Genomic DNA, 21,647 nt, shown 5'->3' with positions numbered 1-21,647 from the left:
AGGGCTAGTGCTAAGTAATTTTAAAAATCCTGTCTAATATGTTTACAATAAAATGCCATCCCACCTATACCAAGTGGCAGCTTTTCAGCTCCTGCTGACAATGTTCTTATGCAGCTATTTGCTGTCAGTACAAAGATCTCCAGAATGTTAAAAATGTGAGGCCATACTAGAATAAATAATGCAAGCAATGTTGCATGCACAGCTTTATCACATAGAAAGAGGTGCCCATATATTTATATAAATTATATATTTAATGGCCAATTTAGTTAAAAAAAAAGGTGCAATTTTTAATTTATCTGGAATTACCATGTGCTGGTTTGAACTGTCGCAGAAAGCCATGCTACACAAACAAAAGATCTGGCTTGTTGCAAATTCTGTGGCATCTGAGCCATAGTATATATTTCAATCCACATGTGGACAAGATCAGGACATCGTTATCTTAGGAAATTTTGGGGATTAGTGGGTACTAAATGCTAGATCTAATATTTGGCCATATGTTTTCAAATACTCCTTGTCATGGACATGTCAGATGGAAGAGACCAGAGAAAGGATTATATTAAAGTTCAGAGAAGCACTGAAAGCAGGATTTAGCCTGTAGAGTGAGGCTGAATTTTGGGATTTTCTATCTTCTGGGGGTTTTAGCATGGAACATCAATATCATTATTTAGTGGAATAAGTACATTAAAACCCCTTTTGTTCTTTAAGATGTCATTCCTCTTCCACACAGTTGTTTCTTGTTTTTCAACATCAAAATGTCATTTCAAGACTAGTCCATATATTTCTATGGATGTAAGCACTGGCCCACATGCAAAGCTGTGTCTCAGGAATGCTTAGCTCAGCCCAGCCAAACTGAATAGATGCTGCTGCTTACAGCACAGGCAGGTGGACAGTAGGGAGATTATGCCACCCTGCCAGCCTGAAAGGTGGCTGGCCAGTTCAAGAGCCTGAGCATTATAGTCAGCGAAAAGAATTAATCTTGTCTGAAGGCTATTTGAAGCATCAGTGTCAGGATTTTGACTCAGGATGCCCCATAGCTTATGCAAAGCATTTGACACTGTCCTGCACGACATCCTTGTCTCTAAATTGGAGAGACCTAGATTGATGGGTGGACCACTCAGAGGATAAGGAATTGGCTGGATAGTCGCACTCGAAGAGTTGCAGTCAATGGCTCAATGTCCAAGTGGAGACCAGTGACGAGTGGCGTTCCTCAGGGGTCGGTATTGGGACCGGCGTTGTTTAACATCTTTACTGGCAACATGGACAGTGGGATTGAGTGCACCCTCAGCAAGGTTGCCCAAAACACCAAGCTGTGTGGTGCAGTTGACATGCTGGAGGGAAGGGATGCCATCCAGAGGAACCTTGACAGACTTAAGAGGTAGGCCTGTGCGAACCTTCCCACCTTGTTGAAGTTCAACAAGGCCAAGTGCAAGGTCCCTCTGGGTTGGGGCAATCCCGAGCACAAATACAGGCTGGATTCTCCGCAGGGTGGAGAATGGATTGAGAGCAGCAGCCCTGAGGAGAAGGACTTGGGGGCGTTGGTTGATGAGAAGGTCAACATGACCCGGCAATGTGTGCTTGCAGCCCAGAAAGCTGACCATATCCTGGGCTGCATCAAAAGAAGTGTGACCAGCAGGTCGAGGGAGGTGATTCTCCCTCTCTACTCCGCTCTCGTGAGACCCCACCTGGAGTACTATGTTCAGCTCTGGGGTGCCCAACGTAAGAAGGACATGGACCTGTTGGAGCGAGTCTGGAGGAGGGCCACGAAGATGACTAGAGGGCTGGAGCACCTCTCCTATGAAGACAGGCTGAGAGAGTTGGGATTGTTCAGCCTGGAGAAGAGAAGGCTCCAGGGAGACCTTATAGTAGCCTTCCAGTACCTGAAGGGGGCCTACAAGAAAGCTGGAGAGGGACTTTTTACAAGGGCATGTTGTGATAAGACAAGGGGTAATGGCTTTAAACTGAAAGAGTGTAGATTTAGATTAGATATAGGAGGAAATTCTTCACTATGAGGGTAGTGAGGCACTGGCACATGTTGCCCGGAGAAGTTGTGGATGCCCCATCCCTGGAAGTGTTCAAGGCCAGGTTGGATGGGACTTTGAGCAACCTGGTCTAGTGGAAGGTGTCCCTGCCCATGGCAGGGGGGTTGGAACTAGGTGGTCTTTAAGGTCCCTTCCAGCCCAAACCATTCCATGATTCTATGATAGCTCTTCATTTACAGTAGAAACAATGTTGGGAGAACAGACTGGTAACTTGGCCACCAGCGTTAGACACCTCACATAGATGGTATGCATCTTTGTAGGACTTGTGTGTTGTTTCTACTCATGTTTGTAGCCAACAGGAGCAAAGCCTTCTCTATGAGATGCTGGTTTTAGCCAGTTGTACAGGGTATTTCTCCCACTAAGGGAAAGAGTCCAGCATTTTGATTGCACTTAAGACACACACAAATGCTGAAGCAGTGTCAAAAGCAGTGGTGTTACTCTGGTTTTAAATCTACTATGTGGGCATAAGTGTATCTGAGTTCTAACAGATATATGTATATTCTCCTTTGGTAAAAAAAAAAAAAAGAAAAATTACTTACTATTTTCCATCCCATTTATTGTAACATTGTCCTGGTGAAGGTGATCTGTGTCTATCAGAAGTTGCCATTTTGCCTCTTTTTGTTTGCCTTTTTAATGTCACAGACTCTGAATGAGCACACAGTCTTTTGCATAGATGTAGAGTCCAAAGTTATCAGAAATAATTTTTAAAAGAACACTTTGAGATTTCTCATTAATTTTGCTTTAATGCTTTCTGACAAAAATGGAGTAGATCTGGATGTCCCTTTGCTTTTAAATAATTTTGGTTTTCTTCCTCTAAGCAAGAGAAACTTCTCGCTGTGATCAGAGAAACCGTGTTAAGATATTTTCATCTCTGCCAGTAGAGGCTTTCAGCAAGGAATGCCAAAAATAACCACTGCAGTCAAGTTGTTTAAAATATACACTTTGTTGCTGATTGCACTTTCAAATCCTCAGTAAAAATACTGTTGGCTAGAAATGTATGTAAACATCTAGCATAAACACCTTTAAGTTAATTTGTGATGGCACAGCAGTCCAACAGGGATAGAAACATTGAATGAACTTGCACATAGTCCAAGAGGCATACGGGGTCAAGAAGGAGAGGAGGATAGGTAGACGGAAATTACCTTAACCTGGATTAGCTCTGCCAGTGCACGCCCAATACCATGGACATTGCAAGCAGCTGCCTTCTATACCACTTACTGCCCCTGCTTGATCACATCGCAGACACAGCCGGCCAGAAGAGAGCTCATGTTTGCCGGCAGGCTGCAGTCAGCCAATTCAAACAACCTCTGTCTGTTCCTCTAGCTCTCCGCTAAACTGCAAACCAGTATTCCTCTTCCTCCAGATTAATCAAGAAGATACTGTTGCATACATAATGTGGCATAGAGAGAGAGCCACAAGAAAAAGATTAACCTCAAAAAATTGCAAATCAAAGAGTGGGCAAAAAGAAGAGACATGAATACGGACAGGCATAGTGTTGAGCAAGGAAATGATTTTTCAGCATGACTGCATCGAAAAGGTGGGAGGTTTAAGAATGGAGAATTGACATAAAATTTTAATTTGTTTGGTTTGCATCAAAAGTAAAAGCTAAAATGTTACTGCATATTGAAGGAAATGAAATGTTGCTTCCATTTGATGCAAAGCAGAATGGTTTGCTTCATGTATTTTTTCACAAAAAGAAATTAATAGTTAAGTTATAAAACTGGAAAAGGAGAAAGAATGCCTGAGGGTGGTTGTTGCTTAGGGGGCTTTTTTAATGTAATTCATTGGAAGTTTAGGATTCTTATGACTTGGGGTATGTGAATTCAATTCCCTCTGTCTGGTGGGACTGAACCCACAAGTCCCATTTTCCAGCCTAGTGCCCAAACTGTCAAGCTCCAATAAGGGAATATGGATCAGGCTGCTCTCCATCTTTCTCATTGGCATTCTTTGCAATTGGATAGAACAACGATATTCCTGGGAGGAGAGGTGGGAATCCAGGCAGACCCTTTTCTCAGGGATTCTTCTTACCACAAGGCCACAAGACTACTCCCTCTCTATCTCTGAACAACATAAGGATTTTATTCGAAGTGTACAATGTGAAGGACCAAGGATCCTTGCACCTGTAGTGGCCTCTGGTCTGTACTCATTTGGGAGATGGACAATTCCTGTTGTGACCTTTGCCAGACTTCAGGGACCACGAGTATAAACTTGCGGTTCCCACGCTGGCAGGAGGTTTTAATGGGAATTCTGTTGGATATGCTGTGGTGGGTCTCCCTCAGTTGCTTTTCTTGTTGTTCCATTTTAAGCAAAATACTTAAGTGATTACTGAGGGTGGCATGACTGTTCAGCACTGGGACACTCACACCAGAGGTGGTATATTTCAATTCTAGTTACTGTGACTGAAAATTCTAGTCTACTCCATTTTAAGAAGCTAGCATTAAAGCAGAGTCACTGAGGTCAGTGGGAAATTATATGGGCTTAGCCCTATTGGATTAGATAGAACCTCAGTTTAGATTTAGGTACTTGGTTTTAAAATCCTGTTAACCATTATCTTAGTTTTACTGTATATTGCAATTTACTACCCTTTATAAACTCTCTTATCTAGAAGGAAAATTCTGCTAAAACCAATGTGAGGAAGTTCCTTCTGATTAGTAGGAGTCAGTATTTAAATTACTGTAGTCAGTATTTGAATTACTGTAACATTTCAAAACATTTAAGTCCCAGAAATGATGAGTATGATATAACTGAATAACGGTATGTTGGATTTCCCCTGTATCTGCCAGTATGTATATACAGATAAAGAACCTAGTCCAAATTACCTGTGTATAAAGACAGTAAATTGAATTCAGTCAGATCAGAATTGTATTATTCAGCATCCAGCTACGCGACTGCAAAGGATTAAAGGGAACAGGGGCAAATGAGAGGCATTGTTAATGGCGCTAGCCAGCTTAATATTTAAAAACTGGTTTGTCTTAATAGTCAGAAATTAAATCCATCATGCGACAAGGAAATTTAATCTGATCTATTAATTCATGTAAACTTCAAAACTCTGTCATGAACGATGTTTGCTTTAATGTATGTTTAGTATTTTTTCACCGGAGGACATTTTAATTGCTAAAAGCCATTTTGCACTGTATGCTTGGAAGTAAAAGTGACATCTCCAGTGTTTCCTTCCTAGTTGAGGGCAGAGCACTGCAGGGCCATAACAGCCATGTATTTTTTGTTTCAGAGAAGAAAAAAAACAAAAAGGTTTCCTGTTTTATTTTTAAACATTCTTCTGCTCTAGGAGGGCTAGTACTTGAAATAATAGATTTCAAGACTTATATGGTTCTATTCTTGCTCTTTGCTCTCTGCTTCCTCCACTTAGAAAGTGAAGGGGAAGGAAAAGAGAAATGCTCTTTATAGACTTGAAAATATACATCTGTATTAGTAGATTGCTCATTTCTTCGTGCCATATACATCACAGACGTGAAGCATGTAGCTTTTAGGAAGAGGTGGAATTGGCTAACCACTCATACTAAAATTATGAATACAAATAGACTGGGGAAAAAGTAGCACATGCTTCTTTTTTTCTTTCTCTTTTTTTCTTCACTGCATGGATTGAGAGTAGGGTGTGAGACAGGAGCATGGCTAAGATAAGGGGGGTCAGAAAGAATAAGAAATGCAAATAACTGGAAATACAAATGTTATGTTGCCTTATGTCTTGGTTTGTTACTGCTCTTCTGTATTCTGAAAGGCCCTCAAGACTAATTGGTTTCATTGTCATTTTATTTATATATACATATATACACATTCATTTGGGGCTTAACTAGTAACCTGTAACTATGGGAATGGAGGCTGCCAACACACCTGTGATGACACAGATACTGGTCCTGTGTGTGGTTGTCATCAGAAGTATGCCCTACATTCAGATGGCCGAACCTGCATTGGTAAGTACTTCTCTGCAGTGCATTTTATTTCGTATTCCTCATAGAATATATATGTGCACATATGTACGTGTGTGTGTGTGCGCGCATGTGTTTGTATCTCACAGGCATTTACCATTTCTGAGAGAAGTGTGTAACAGCAGCTCCTGGCCATAGCAGCTAAGGTCACGCTATATAGAGAGGGAAGCATTTGTGCGTGTTTTGTCAAAATGTTTGTTAATGAAGTATCCCTTTGTTACTCCTCTGTAACTTTTATTTCTTTCCATAACTCTAATAATTTTTGAAGTTAAAAGGTGTAGAACATTCATAATTATGAATGAAAGTTCAGGTCTTCCATTCACTTTCATAAGTCAAGACTTCCTTATGTAAGCAAGATGAGGAAAATGATCCTCTTTTCTAAGGTGTTATTGGGGAAAATTAATCATCATTATATGCTTTCTTCCCTGTTGTATGTTTTATGATTCTAAAAATTACAGCACTTGTAGTGAATAAGCTTTCACTCAGATTACCAGTAGGAAAAGCTGTTCAAGAGATGGAGCATCTTGGGAGATGCTATGCAAACATTTATGATTGCAAAATATATTATTTGCTTAACACCATTTCTTTCACTCTGCTTTTTTTTAAAATAAAAAGGATATTTTTGCATACTGCAAGTTAATACTTGGAAATTCTTATTCACAGATCAGAACCTAAAATCCGTAATGGTTTGCATTAGCGTTGTGGTCATGTTGACTTTTTTTATTTGTTTAATTTCAAATTCTTACAAATTCCTAGTAATTTCCTGAGGTTAAAAAAGCATGGATGCATATTTATCATCTTTTCTCTCCTTTATCAATACTGCAAGACAGAGCACTTGAAACCCATGGAAATCTGTCAGTTATCTTTAGTGATCCCTTGGTCAGATCCATGGCATAAAACTTAGTGCCCAGAGCCTCGCTCGCTTCTGATGGGTTTGATTGCACAAATTGTGTGGTAGGGTGAGGGTTATGTTGGCAGAGGTAGAGCTGAACAAGGTTCAGTGCTGACTCTGCCTCGCTGTACACACAAGTTATGTCTCAGCTTACGCGATCTCTCAGCTAGTACTTTTCATAAACTCAGAGGGCTCCGTCGTACAGTCCCTCTGTTTAAATAACCCTCCCTGAAGCCTGTGGCAGTTCCGGATGCAGAGAATTTGCAAGAGCGAGGGCCTTGAGATCAGGTTTTATTGAATAGATAATTGATCTTCTATTTGTTAGCGTTCACTAATGTCCTTGGATTGATGTTTTATTTTGTCCAGCATGTAAAAATGATTTTAAAAGCTGTGTACACTGCACCTGTTTTTTACTTTTTTTTTCCATTTTTGTAATGTAATACATACAACTCCATGTTACATTCCTTGGTCTTGTGATGTAAGTCACATATACTGCCTGTGCTGATTTTCTTCCATCTAAGTAGTTCTTTCTCTTAGAATACTTTTAATTTTTTTATTTATTTTTTACATTTTTATTCCTGCTTTCTGGTGATGGTTCCTGATTGCCTGTCTTGTCTGATAACTGACGTTCATTAATTATTTACAGAGCAAAATAAAAAAAAACTCAAACAAAAGCCTCTATTGCAGCCTGATCCCATCTAGAACTTGTTAAAAACAAAACAAAACAACTTCTTGTTACCACTCAACCATGTAGTGTTGCCAAAAAACAAAACCTGCCAGCCTCCTCCTCCTCCTCACTTCAGTGATGCCAGTGTTTGCTGTCTTCAGTGGTGTATATATTCCAGGCATCACTGCAAGAATGCAAACTTTTGCAATGCCAGATAAATACTTGTTGACCCTTTGTCTAACATATTTTGTCTTTGTTTGCTTGACTTATCCTTTTATTTTATTTTTTTATGTTTGCTGCATGTGAAAGGCCCCACTTGCATTTTGGTTTTTGTTTTCCTAATAAGCATTTCCCTCTCTGTATAAATCATTTTATTTACCCAGTTGCTGCTTCTCCATTGCTCTCCTGTATCAGAAATCTTTATTTTTATTTCACTTACACATCATCTCTTCCCACACTTGTGAGTGTTTCTGTGTATTTCTAATGAAGCGTAACCAAACTAAAGTCCTCATTATGCTGTATGAAACTCTTACATGTAGGATATCAGAGACTACCTTGTAAAATTACCTTTGCTGACATCATCTTGCTTACTGCATGCTTATAAAATTACTAAACCCTGTTCTTGCAACATCTTTCCTAGCATTGAATGTTTAGCTAGTAGTGTTTCATAGACAAGCAGGCAACCAGCACTGCCCAAATTGATCTTTTTTTGTGTTTGTTTGGTTTGTGGTTTGTTTATTTTTGTTGTTGTTTTTGTTTAATTTGCATGCTGTTGTTTGGTTTCTCCTCACGATGTGTCAATGTGTACGAGACTATGGTGCATCCGTGCCCATCCATCACCGGACTCTTCTAGCTCGCTCTGTCTGTCTTGGTCTTCTGCCTGCCACCTTCAGATCCTGGTGCCACCATTAGCCTGAATCACTTTACAGTTTGTCTTTGGTAGTTTGTTTGACTAGCATCCCTAATTTTCATCATTAACACCTCTCTGGGGCACTCATGTTAGCTGTCTTGTTCTCCAGTAGGAATCCAGCTTCCTGTATGTGGTTAATTACTTCATAGTTCACTATTCTTCCTCCTCCCCCTCTTTCTTCCTCCTTCCCCAAACACCCTTTAATTTTTTCCTGGGGTCTCAAAGGGAATTAACTCTCTAACGGGGGTTTAGTGCTTTCATGCCTTGCTTCTTGGCTTTGGCTGTGCCATGCCAAGAAACTGTCTTAGGCAGCGGAAAATTGGGCTTGTGATTAACCAACTGCTCCATGTTTGTCCCTTACTTGTGTTTTAGAGAAGGATGAGGCTGCAATTGAGAGTTCTGAGTACAATGCCACGTCAGTAGCTGATGTGGACAAGCGGGTGAAACGGCGGCTACTTATGGGTAACACTTTTCTTCCACTTCCTTTGTTGTGCTCTCACTTTTGTCTGTATGTGTGTGGGGGGGGAGGTTCTCTTTTGGTCTCATTTGGTCCCTTTGGTTTTGGTTTGGTTTGGTTTGGTTTGGTTTGGTTTTTTAACCTGACTTCATCTGTGTGTAAAGGTCACCAATTTTGTTAAGTTCTCATCTGTTGTACGACTTCATTTCTTGTTTTTAAACTTTTTTTTCCTAATGCTGCAGCTTTAATGTTCAATTTCTTCTGCATAGAAAGAAGCTTTTGCCATTAACCTTACTTACCTTATGCGAGCTACTTCTTACATGTGATTTGTGTGTGTTTGTGTGTATGTGTTGCTGTAGGATTCCTGAAAAATCTCATGTTGCAGACCTGCCTATTGACTTAAAAGTGGGTGATGATGATGATATAAAACAATGTTCTATTACGTATGTGGTGTTAAATGAACAACTGTATTTGCCTACTTGAAATTTGCAGTACTTTTGATTGAGATGTAAATATTATGACTGGAAATTCATTTATTTCCTTTGTGCAGTTATGTTAGTAACCACTGAAAGATCTTTCCCTAGTGACTAGTGAGCTTCTGTATGTTCTTTCAAGACTGAAGCATGGCTTGTTTCTCTGTGGTGTTGGAGCCTGAGAGTGGAAGCGATGAGGAAGTGCATTGAACAATGAAGATAATTCTTTAGCTTCTGCTCTCAGTTAACCCATTGCACACCCTTGTGCTTGTCTTCTTCATGTTACATTTATGGCCATTAGTGAGAATGACCTTTTGGGAATAAAAAGGGTAGAGTGGCTGGACCTCTGCTAGGCTCTTTTCACGTGACAAAGAGTACAGGGTAGCACAGACTGCTGAATGATGCCAGCAGTTTGGAAGTTTTCAGGTGGTTTATTACTCTGTATTTTCCATTCTGATGCCCTACTCGCCACATAAAATTATTTCCACTGGGTTTTAAACATAGTGAGCATTGGTGAGATGTACCCAATGCACCGTTTACAGGATAGGGATTCTTCACCCACAGGAGAGATTCTGACAGGACAAGATTCTGCTCTCTTCCCTTCTGGTCGCTATTTCATTTCTTAAAACCATTGAGTCCGTTGCAGACTCTGTCCTGCTAGCCATTGGCAAGCTCAGCTCTGGCTGTAAGCATCCACACCTGTCTGTAAGGACCAACTCTAGCAGACCAGAAGCCTCACTTTGAATATTTAGTTGATTGCTGGGCTACTAGTTGCAATAGGTGACAATATTTATAAAGTTTCCATATCACTTTTATCTTGTCACCCATGACAAACCATACGCTTAACCACAGGCCAGCATACAACCACTGTGTAGGCATGGTGTTATAACTCTGAAATGGTATTAGATGATAATATTGGGGTAAAATATTTTCCCTCATGTGAAAACCTGGGCATATGTTCCTTTATTTTTAGATTAGCTATGATTGTTAATTTGCAGTTAGTTTGCAGACCTAGCAATTGACCTATATCAATTTATTGTTTAATGATGCACTGTTGAAATTAATTTAAGCTAACAAAAGCTAAGAGGCAGCTCATCTTGCTTTCTAAAGGTGCTATAACACTTTTAGCTGTAATTTCAGTAGACTCACAGTCTCACAGGAAGTCAGGAAAAAAAATGTGCAGAGGGCCTCTAGACCACTGGAAAATCCAATCCTCTAGTTTTAAATGCGGAGTTTGCCCAGCTCCTAACATGTATGTACAATATGGTTTAGAGGGACTGAGCAACATAGTGCATTGCGCTGCTGCCTCACCCTGTGATAAAAGTCATTGTCCAACCTGAAAATAAGCTCACACTGCTTACAGGAGTCCAGGCAAATGGAATTAAAAAGTTACGATAAGCAACAAGCTTCTTAGTTACACCAGGTCTGCAAGTTCCATGCTAAACATAACTCTAGAAATAGGTTTAGGGAGATAGTTAAAAATCCAGTTTGCAAAATACATTGTTTAACTCTTCAGTACCTCCTGTATTAGCAGGTATCAGCCAGGAGCTGAGTGTTTATGGACATGCTGTGTTTGAACAACTGATTCCTTAGAAAAACATTAGCTAGAGCTGAAAAGAAATTTAATTAGTGAGTGAGATCTGAGTGGGTGGCTTATTACTTAGGGACTTTTCTACTTGTTTATTTCTACTTATTTCTGATGCTCAGAAAATCCACAGTTTATTTTTTTAAAGGAGTCTTACTACATTTCAAAAGTGTAGTGGCATTTCCATGAAATTCCATGTGTCTTCAGATGCTTTCTAAACATCTGTTTTAGAAAGTACTGGAAGGCTCCTCAGGAAACTTTTTTATCAGCTTTTGTAAATGGACTGTGATTTTTGACCCTCCTGCAGACAGTCTTGGGAGAGTAGGAAAAGTAGATGACTTTATGTAATTTTAGTAGTCGGATGAAAGATGCTTTCAATTGCAAGCCCTGAGACGATAATTTCTAGTCCCCTGTCATTTGCTGCATGCTATTAAAAGGACTATAATCTTTATAACCCTTAATATCAGCCAAGGCTAAGAATAAGCTTGCATGATTACTTTAGGAGAACAGGACTGCTGTCAGACATAACTGCCCATGTCACTCATTTTGCTACAGCAGGACTGGCCACCTCTTACAGGGGCATGTGTCCTAGTCATGGTGTGGTCCTGTGACTTGTGGCTAAATCTTAAATACAGAAAAGTAGATAAATACCCTTCCTTCCTTCCTTCCTGTTAGATGCATTTTTGTCTGGATCTTGTGGGGCAGACAAGAAACTGGTCTTCTCTGATGATCTACAAGAAACCTTCCTTTAGAGCCATCCGATGATTCCTAGAAATTTTCATCCAACTTCTTTCATCATGTTCGGAAAGACCCTGAGGGCTTCCAGCTGTCCTTTATCTCCCCTGTTCAGAGAAAAACACTTGGATTCAGAGTAAAGAGCGCTCTCATTAAAGAGATGGCACTGAATAACTTTTCTCTGATCAGTGAATGTTGCACCATATTGCTGTTCATACAGCTCATTTTCATTTTCTTCACTTCCCCCTGGGCCACTGCCATTATAGAGTGGAAAGGAGTGCAGCCTTAATTGTACTCCAGGTGGGCTTCTGGTGAGGTTCTACCATCTGCCAGAGTTCTGTGGTGGGTACTATAAACTGGACGCTGAGCCATGTACATTCTGTAGATTAGGAAGGAAAAGGCACGTTCATCCTGCACAAGTGCACACATCCAAGCATTTAAAACTAGAGCGTTACCATTATCTGTAATGTACGTTTACATCCACCTTGTTGCAGAACACTTTGCACTTACTATAAATCAGTAGGGCATAACCAATGTCTTCAGGTCTTCTTAAACATCTGGTATAGTTTATCTTGCAGTTAGTTGAGCACTGCTTTCAGCTCTTAAAATTACGTTCAAAACTCTGGTTTGTATGGTACAACACAATTTTTTTCTGAAAATGTTTTCAGTGTATTTCTTAGGAGCAGTCACAGAGACCTCCCCACTTTCCTTTACCTTCTTTTCCTTGAGAACCTATTTGCCAGGACTGTTTTTCCTGTCATAGCATCATAGCATGAGACTGCCCTACCTGACTAGAGGAGTGTGCTAATGCGTTTCACATATTGTTCAGTCTGAATCCAGCATCAGTTTGAAACACAGTATATCATGCCCTGCCTACCTGGATTAAAGCCATTCTAGTGTGGGCACAAAACTTTAGAAGTTTTCCAGTAATCCTACTAATACACATACCCTCAAAATATTTTGTCCAGTGTCACATCTTCAGCAATGAAAGTTGCTTTTATTCATGTATCCAGTTTCCAAACCTCTTTTTGCTATTGCAGCCCTGGATAGAATTCATAAGTCCAGTCTACAACTGTGAAGGTGAGTCATCCAGTAGTCCAGCGCTTTATCATTGTATACATTGTAAATTATCAAGTCTCACTGGCTTAGCATTACTCTCTTCTTGGGCGCTGTCTTTTGCTTGAAAAGGCTACAGAGCAATGGTCTGTTGATATCCTGAAGCTTTCTTTTACATAGAACTTGATACTGTGGACACAAAAATAGATTTTATAGCATCAGTTATGCCATTGGGCTGCCTGATTACAAACAAGTCAACTGCTTACAAAGACGTGACAGGCAGCTGAAAACTTTCTCTTTAAGGAACCAGAACTGCAGAACCATCTAGTCTTAAGACTCAAGAAGTCCTCATCTCCTAATCAAAGGTAATGCTTTGCTCTTTGGCTACTCTTTACATCAACTCTTAGAACCAAGAAATTTTATGATATATTTTTTATATTGCCTTTAATAATGCAGTCACTTGCTACATTGTGATCATCGCAGGCCTTATTAGACTGCATGTATCCTTAAGGTGCTTTAGCGACACAACCATGATGTTCTATCCAGGGCGTTTCTTAGATCTTACCCTCTGATCAGCACTTTTTGAAGAGGTGGGTCTGACCCATTTCCCACCATGTTTCATTTCCCTCCCTGTACTCTTTAGTAGTCAAATGGATCAGGTTCATTTGAGTTTGAACCCTAGTGACTTAAGAACAATTGCAAAGGCTACGTTTCTCTGCCTCACCTTCAATCCACCTTTTCCATTCTTTCCAGAGATCACTGTTGTAAGAACTCACTTTGGTAATAAAATGTTCTTCCTCTGGCCCTAGAAGATATAAAGTTGGTTCTTTCTTGTCTCAAGAAGAGAGTTTTACAAAGTTCTTCTCAGTATAGCAAAGAGCAACAGGACATTGAGCCCATCTTGAAGTTAAGGAAGGACAGGAATTTACCTTGCATGCTTAAGGCCAGGATAATGGTGCAAATGGCAGTAATGCCATCGCTACAAGTGTCTTCAGAAACCCAAACTCTACACTGAAATTCACTCCTTCACAAGATGTGTTCAAATCATTGTGTGTCAGGACAGCTTAAGGTTTTGCCATTGGACACTGACTTCTTTGGTCATCAATAAAGCTATTTGCAGCCCACCTCAGATACAGGAATGTAATTCTCTGGCTCCCAAGATCCCTACAAATTATTTTACTGTCAATTGAAGTGTTTGTATAAACTGTAAAGTGCATTGGAACTGTCCTGGACTTTGTTATTGCTAAAGTTTACCTCTGCCTAGATTGTTTCTGTAGTGTAGGAAGCACTTCAACTCATTTGGAAAATCACACCAACAAGGACCAGCTTTGCCAGGCTGGGGTATGCCATATGTGTACCTAAATTACATTCCCTCCCTGATTTCCTAAGAGTAGCTTACAGGCAGAGATTTGGTCTGTCTATATTCATGGCACATAACCAGCAAATAAGGTAGTATTTTCACTAGTTCTGTATTTTCCCTTGTTGTGGCAAGAATCATTTGACTTCTGCAGATGGCTCCTCTTCAATTTTTAGTAGCCTTCCAGCCATTTATAATGAGCATCCAGCTACCTGCCTGGAGAGCCAAGCGTGCAGTCCACTAAGACCATTTCCTCTCCACAGCAATCACTAGAGATGTGAGCTGTGGAAATTGCAATTTGGGCATTTCTCCCATGGATTAACTTATGACAGAGAACATCACTGCCTGTTATATGGGACAGAATCATCTCTTTTTTTGCCTTAATGTGGACTGGCTTTGGAAAGTGTGCTTCCACTATCAGTTCAACTCCAAGGATCTCAAACATTGCAGGAGATAGCCAGAGCCAGCTCAGACAGGTAGATCACAAATGCAGGTCCTGCTTCAGCCACTTTCATGACACGCCAGTACTCCTTTCTCTGTGTGCTGATCAGCTCTGTCATCCAGTTTGTGCCTCCTGAAGGTACCTACAAACATCAGCAAACATAACTGTGTTTATCCCGTCCTCCTGGCCAAAGCTGTTTTGATTTCAGGAGATTTTTAGCCTGGTATCTACAATGGATTTTAATGAGCTGCTCACATCATGTTAAAAAAAAACACAATTTGAGCTTACGGTCATGACTTACTGCATTTGAAGCAAAGACAAACATTTTAGCATCTGTTACATCCCATAGGCAGAGAGATTAACAACTTTAGAGCTGATCCTCCTTACATTAGGTTTACCCATTTGAACCTAAAGTGGTACCCAACTTTATATATCTTGAGTCATCTGAGCTTAATAATCACTCATATGATATTTTTTCCTAAACCACAGTTATCTAAGGATTAGCCTGCCCTATCCACTCTGGGCATCAAGCATGCTTTGACTTTTATTTGTCTGGTAGCAGATCCTTAGGAGCACCCCTCACCTGATTGCCTCAGTGGCAGGAAGGTGCCTAGTTATAGCTATTTCCACCCCAGATTATCGCTGCAGACTGTGTCAGACCTGATTGTTAATGAGCAGAGGTAGAACCATCAGATGTGAGCTGAACATACTCCCCAGGAGTTCAAGGCAGAAAAGCCATCTGAAGCACCATCCTTGCTTCTGCAGTTGCCCCTCACAGAGGCTTCCAGGCATTATGCAGCCCTTAGCAGAGCAGTCCTCTACATTCCCTCTTTCTGATGAGTCAAGATCCTCCTTCAGGCAGCTTGCAGAAAATAGGGACTAGAGAGGGAACACACCCAGTGTGTGAACTTCATATTGATAATCATGGGAGGAGAAAGCAAGGTCACTTGCTTGAGATGCATTGTCCATACGCACATTCATATGGTCAGCCACCCTTCTCCCCTTCTTGCTCCTAGTCCACCTGGAAATTCTTGGGATTCCAGAGCTGAGAAGAACTGATGGTATGGGACTGTGTGGTCTTAAGGCTAAAAAATCTCAGGTCTTAACTTGCAAGGATCTATGCCCTGTATGAACATGCATATGAATAACAGATAAAAACCTTCTAATTTCTCTAGGATGCAGTCATCTTTTTATTTCTGCCTCTCCCTATGCCACACTGCAAATTTGAGGGTTATGGTCTTTTCTACTGAAGACCATAAGCTTGGTAGAACAGCAAGGGGGTATTATGGCTTATGTTTTTTGGAATCAGAGAGTAACTGTTCTTGTGGACTTTCTAGTCCATTGTGCCTACCTGACCCAAGCTGTTGCCTCCAGTCTGGTGTTTTGTTTGTTAGGAATTTCAGGACTTAATCTCTTTGAATCACTGTTTTCTTTTCAGCAGAGACATACAGCTCTTTCTTGATTACAGGAAAATAGAATCCACAAAGCTAACTAGAATTACCAGAGTGTCATAATTAAAGTTATTTTCTCCTGCCAAGCGTAAAATGACATCATATCAATATGGAAACGTTCCTTGGTCATCCCCTCAGTCATCCAAAGATCTCGCTTCTGGTGGTTCACTTCTCCAAAGTCAAATCTCTTAGTGTATAAAATTAGTGTATAAAATTAGTGTATTAAAAATACAATGATTGTGTAGTTCATATGGAAATCCACCATTTTCTGGATTTCAGGACTCTGTGGTGGAGCCGTATTTAGCTCCTTTGCAGCTCAGGAAGGAGTTGTATAACTTACTGAAGCCATGCATTCTTTACCTAAAAAATCCTTTAATCTGATGAAAGTTTTCTGGCAAAAGCCTTTCTTTTTTCTTGAAAGTAAGTTTTGTGGGAAGACTGTTTTTCACAGTGCTTTTGCCTGGAATGATCTTCAGAAATAGGGAGACAGAATGTACACAGTAGTCTCGTTAGAACATTCATTTGAAATGTGAGGAAATTATACCGAAGACCCTTTTATGGTGATTTGCCACCCTTGTTCAAAGGAAATGTTGGGCTGTAAAGTCAGACTAATTCATTATTGCTTCATGAAGGTGCTCTACCCTTGGGGCCAGTATTGATAACCGATAGCCTGATAAAGGCTTGGGATTCTTCAGTTTCAATAAACATAAAAGAATAGAAAATGAGACCTGTGTTTCTAACATGGCATGTAATGCCCTAACTACCAAGCCATTGGAATAAAGAGTGTTATAAGCTCTGGTTTTCCATTTGAAAATTTCCAAAAGTCTTAGGTTGTTTTATTCCAATGTGAATTAAAAATGGATTCTGCAGACTTCATTTTTGGTGCTCTTTCGAAATGGAATGAGAGTTTCCAGGTGATCCTACTCCCAGTTTTCTGTCTCGAAGAGCAGGGAGATGGACAAGCTAGTGTTTGTTTTCAAGTGTTCTTCCAAAGCAATTAACTTCTATCATAGTTACAGCCTACCAAGGGTCACTTGAAGCCAAGAGCACCTTTTCAGTATGTACTTCAGTTCCTAGCTTTGTTGTACTGCCTCCTAGGACTCTTTCAAATTACTTAAAATATGTTTTTATTTCTCTGAATTGCTTTTATCTGACTTAGAAATGCTCACTGTCAGAAAGCCAAGTGTGCTGCTCTGTATGCATCACAATCTTTTTGTGCTTTAATAATAAAGCATTTAAAATGTATTATTACAGGCATATTGCCAGGAGGATCTCTAACTCAGTTACTAACTGTGAAACCAAGACCTCACTTTAAGTCTTTCTGTCAGTTTTGCTTTGCTTTATGAAATCATAGAAAACGGGGGGAAGGAATCCCTGAGGGTCATTCATGCATTCTCTCTCTCCCAAGGGCAGATCCTTTCATCTTGAGTTACCGTCACTTTTATTCATTGAGTTTGTGAATGGTGTGCTACTTCCTGTAAAAATCCCTTTTCTTCATTTCTTTGCTGATGATAAAGGCTCTGACCTTATCCAGAATTCCTACCAATACTTTCCATTGTTTTGCTTTTCCATTTTAAATGAAAGGATTTGTCCAAGGTCAGGACATACTGCTCCTTCACAACGTTCTGAGCATTTCAGTTTTTCTTAAATGCAGCTTCTCTATTTAGAAAAAGCACAGTCACAACTTATAGTGCTATTTTTAAGGAAGAGGACTGGACTCATCCGGTGCTTATAAACACCTGATCCAATCTATCACGTGACTTCCCCTAAATATGTAGTGTTCCCTGAAGAGGAATCAAACTTTTCTGAAATGAGAGCTGTTCATGATTCAGGATTCATGATTCAGTGCAAGATTCACTTTATTGTTTCTTCACACATTCCGTATGTGGCAGTGCAGAATTCTCATCCTATTTTCATGCAAATAAAATTCTACCAATCATGAAATTGCAAGGAAATGAGGAGACAAGCATAACGGAGTGGAGAATTCCACATCCTGCAAGTTACCCTTTCTGTCTCACCTTTTTCATTCCCTGAATATGAAGCTCTTTCAGTTTCTCCTTCATCTGTTCACAGCTATTTGTTTCTTTCATTATACTCTTCTGAATGCTCTTTCTTTATCCTTTGACCATCACAGAGCATAATTTGCATGAGAATAACATAGTTCTCACTTAACTGAAAATTCAAATATTTTACTTGTGTGTTTAGTTTCTCCTTGTGCTTGTTGTCCTTTGGTTCCCTCCTTGTACCCTGATCTCATGCCATATACTGCATGTACTGCTGCTTGCAGTAAAATTCTTTTTATGGATGGCAGCAGCAGTCTTATCATGTGTTCTCTGCCTCATTGCTTTCTTACTCATACTGCATATTCCCTCTTACTTAAAGGCAAGCTCATCTATATAATCAACAGAATATTTTTTTTAAAATTGCCTTTCCTGAGTTAAGTTTTAATCTCTTCCAAGTTTCAGGCTTTCAGAATTTGTGTATTTTTGGTCAGAATTTGAGTGGGATTTTGAGTGGTTTTTTTATCCAATTAGACAGTTTTTGTTCTTAGGCATGGTCATGCAGTTCACTGGCATACAGCAGTGATGCCACTAGTGGTTAAAATTATTTTTGTAAGATTCTCCTATATAACGTAAATGTTAAGAGGAGTGTACTGTGCAAAAACCCAATATACCTGGAATTCAGAAAGAGCTGTGTTTGGTGGAGATTGTGCTGTGATACCAATGTGACGGAAACAGATGAGATGTCAGCACAGGCTACCTTTGAGCCAGACTGAGCAAAGAGCATTTTCAGGAGTGAGAGGAGATAAGGTACAAGTTATGGGCTAATTTGATTCCAGATACTTTTTGTATTAAACTGAATGAGTTCAACATTCTTTGAGGTGAGGGAGCCAGTACCACTCAGCTGAGCAGTATCTGGCCCTGCCATAGAACTTCTTTAATACCTTAGCATCATCACTGTTTCGTAACTGTAACTTAATAGTAGATGGCACTACGGAGTCCTGGTGTTGGTCCTTATGAGGGCTCCAAAATGCTACAGTGATGCAAAGAATCATTACAGGTGATGGCAATTAATGGTTTAAGATTAGGCCTTCTCAAAATAAAAACAATCATGAGTATATACTTTTTTCCCTCTTAAAAGAATCACCCAATTCCTGGCAGTTTCCTCTGAAATCTTACTTAAAAAAATAAATCCAGTTTAAATTTAAGATACGACTCACCAATATCCTGAGTGCACTATCTAGGACTGGTTCTGCAATTTCATTTCTGCTGAGATGTACTGTAAAATCCGTTGGGAATCGGTACAGGACATAAAGCAAATGAGGAGAGAATGGCAACTCTTGTGATAGCTATCAAGGTGGTGAACATTAACAGGGCATTTTTCGGCTTTTCAGTATTCATACTTGCAGATTGCCAGAAATTTGGCTTACTTTCACAGATATACTTAATCTTTCCTCAGTTGTTCAAATATATAAGTTTTCCTGTCTTGTACACATAGCCTGGAGAGTCAGTTTGTGTTTCATTGTGAATTAAGTACAGGCAAATCAACTCATTTTTATGTGTTTAGGATAGGTAAACAGGTTATCTCTTGGTTCAGACACAGTAGCAGTTTACAACAGCTTTAGTTACAGCACATCTGCTGAGGAAGAGATTGCTAGTAGTTTAACCCTTTTTGCCACTCCAGTTGCCAGGCAATATTACTTCACAGGCACCTCATTAGGAAAAAATGGTCTAAGGTAATCCATATACCTCATCGTTGCACTGGCTAAAACAGTGAGTGCTCTGAAGCTGCCGTTCCGCTTGCAACCTTTAGCTTTCAGTTACATCAAGATTGACTTGTTCATGTGTCTGAGCCCTGAGTTTAAGACAGTTATTCTGAGCATAAGATACTGTGTTCAGATCTTGTGCAAAATTCAGAACACGTGAGAAGTAGATACGATTACACTCTGAGTATTATTACTCATAACTTTACTTGGGCTATGACCTACTTGATAGGTCCTGATTCACAGCTCCAGACTGCTCCTCATGAATTACTCTTTGGCTGGCATAAAAGTTGGGTCAAAATAAGCTTCTCTAACGTGGTACAGATTTTGGGAGCAAAGCCCAGCCACCCTATTTCTGCTGACCCCAGTGAGCTTTAGGCTACTGCAAATGAATTCCGAATGAAAGGCAGTTGAATTACTAGTTTGCTTTAACTTGCTGTATGGTCAGTGTTATCATTTGGCCAATCATAGGAACTAGGTAGGGAAAACAAGCATTTTTCCCCTTTGATGTCTTCCCTTCAGCTGTACTTACTTCTTACCATGTCAATCTAAATGGTTTACAGAAATTTGGCAAACTTAGAAAACATTCTTTGTTTTTGGGGACTGCTATCTCTTCTTCTCAGACATTGCCCAGATTTGTGTCTTCAGTCAGCATTAAACACCTCAATGGCCTTTTAAATTTGAGAATCGGCACAAACCTGCTTCTCCATGTTTCCACCAGCAATTACCTTCAAACCAGTTACTAATTACGAATTAGTGAGAAAAGAGGGCACACACTGCACATTTTGCGGTGTATGGATTTCACTGTCTTTGGAGTTTGATGTCATAAACCTACAGATGTGACCAAACCTAATCTTTTATTGCCTACCTGTTGCTGCAAAAAATCCTTTTCCTCTGCACGAGGCCTTAAGACAGGAGGTCAGTCTAACCTTCCTCTCTGATTCAGAGGAGATGGCAATCATTAGCTATACAGAATTTTTTCATTTCATTTCTTCCAAGAACAACTTCTTCTGTAGAAGAAGGTGTCGTTGACTGTCCCTTTCATGCTTTTCCTAAGAGATAGGTGATCAAGACAGCAGCTGCTGCAAGACTTCCTTGAATGTAGGTGATGACTTAAGTGGCTTCCCTCTTCATTTTCACTTGAGGCTATATATGATTTCTTTTGTTTTCACTACAGCTGACCATTTTTGGTCTTCTGTAAGGCTTCTTTGCGTGTTTATACACGCATTATTGAAAACAGCTTTCATTTACAGTTGTTCTCCGCTCTTTGCAGTCATGATCAAGAGTTGGAAAACAAATAGGGCTTCTGGATCCTGTTGACTGCAGACTGCCATGCTAGGTAACAGAAAAGATCAGAGAATCACTTCTCCATCTCTTCAAAGGAAACACCTTGATGCTAGATGGCTTGGTTTTGCTTTCATGCTTTGTGGCTGAAAGGCTCTTCTTGATAGAGCTGCGTATTGATCAGACAAAGGGAAATGACATTGATCACTAGGGCAATATTTCTATACTTTTTATACACTCTGGGCATAACATGAAATTAAGATCATCTTCCTTCATGCATAGCACTCCTCTGTCTTGTATCTTGCTCAGGATACAGCAGCACAGGTCAACACAGTAGAAATAGACTACATTGACTGATATTTCAGTGGCCTGCACAATGGCGCAGTGACTGCAAAATGGCATTTGTGCTTTTAGACAGTAATAGTACAAGCCCATATTCAACGTCTTTTCCTGAGGGCTCTTTATGCCTGCAACCTGGCTCAGCCTTCTTGTGTGATGGGCACGATTATACCTTTACAGTGCAAAGAGGGTGCATTTCTTTCTGAAATGACCTTCTTGCATACCACCCAAAGAAGCTTATTTTGGTTTAGGT

The 21,647-nt window shown here is 40.0% G+C and overlaps 1 protein-coding gene across 1 annotated transcript in view; it reads left to right on the top strand.

The window, feature by feature from the left end:
• SCUBE1 (signal peptide, CUB domain and EGF like domain containing 1) overlaps positions 1 to 21,647 on the top strand; it is a 212,842-nt gene that overhangs the window by 109,812 nt on the left and 81,383 nt on the right. The window contains exons 6-7 of the mRNA XM_075161699.1: positions 5,852 to 5,968; positions 8,825 to 8,914. Of these exons, the coding sequence (XP_075017800.1) occupies positions 5,852 to 5,968; positions 8,825 to 8,914 (207 nt within the window). The remainder of the gene's footprint in view (positions 1 to 5,851; positions 5,969 to 8,824; positions 8,915 to 21,647) is intronic.

The sequence above is a fragment of the Calonectris borealis genome, chromosome 1, assembly GCF_964195595.1.
Source record: "Calonectris borealis chromosome 1, bCalBor7.hap1.2, whole genome shotgun sequence".
Taxonomy (NCBI): domain Eukaryota; kingdom Metazoa; phylum Chordata; class Aves; order Procellariiformes; family Procellariidae; genus Calonectris; species Calonectris borealis.
Note: the sequence above shows the minus strand (reverse complement) of the source record. Positions and strands in the feature narration are given on the sequence as shown.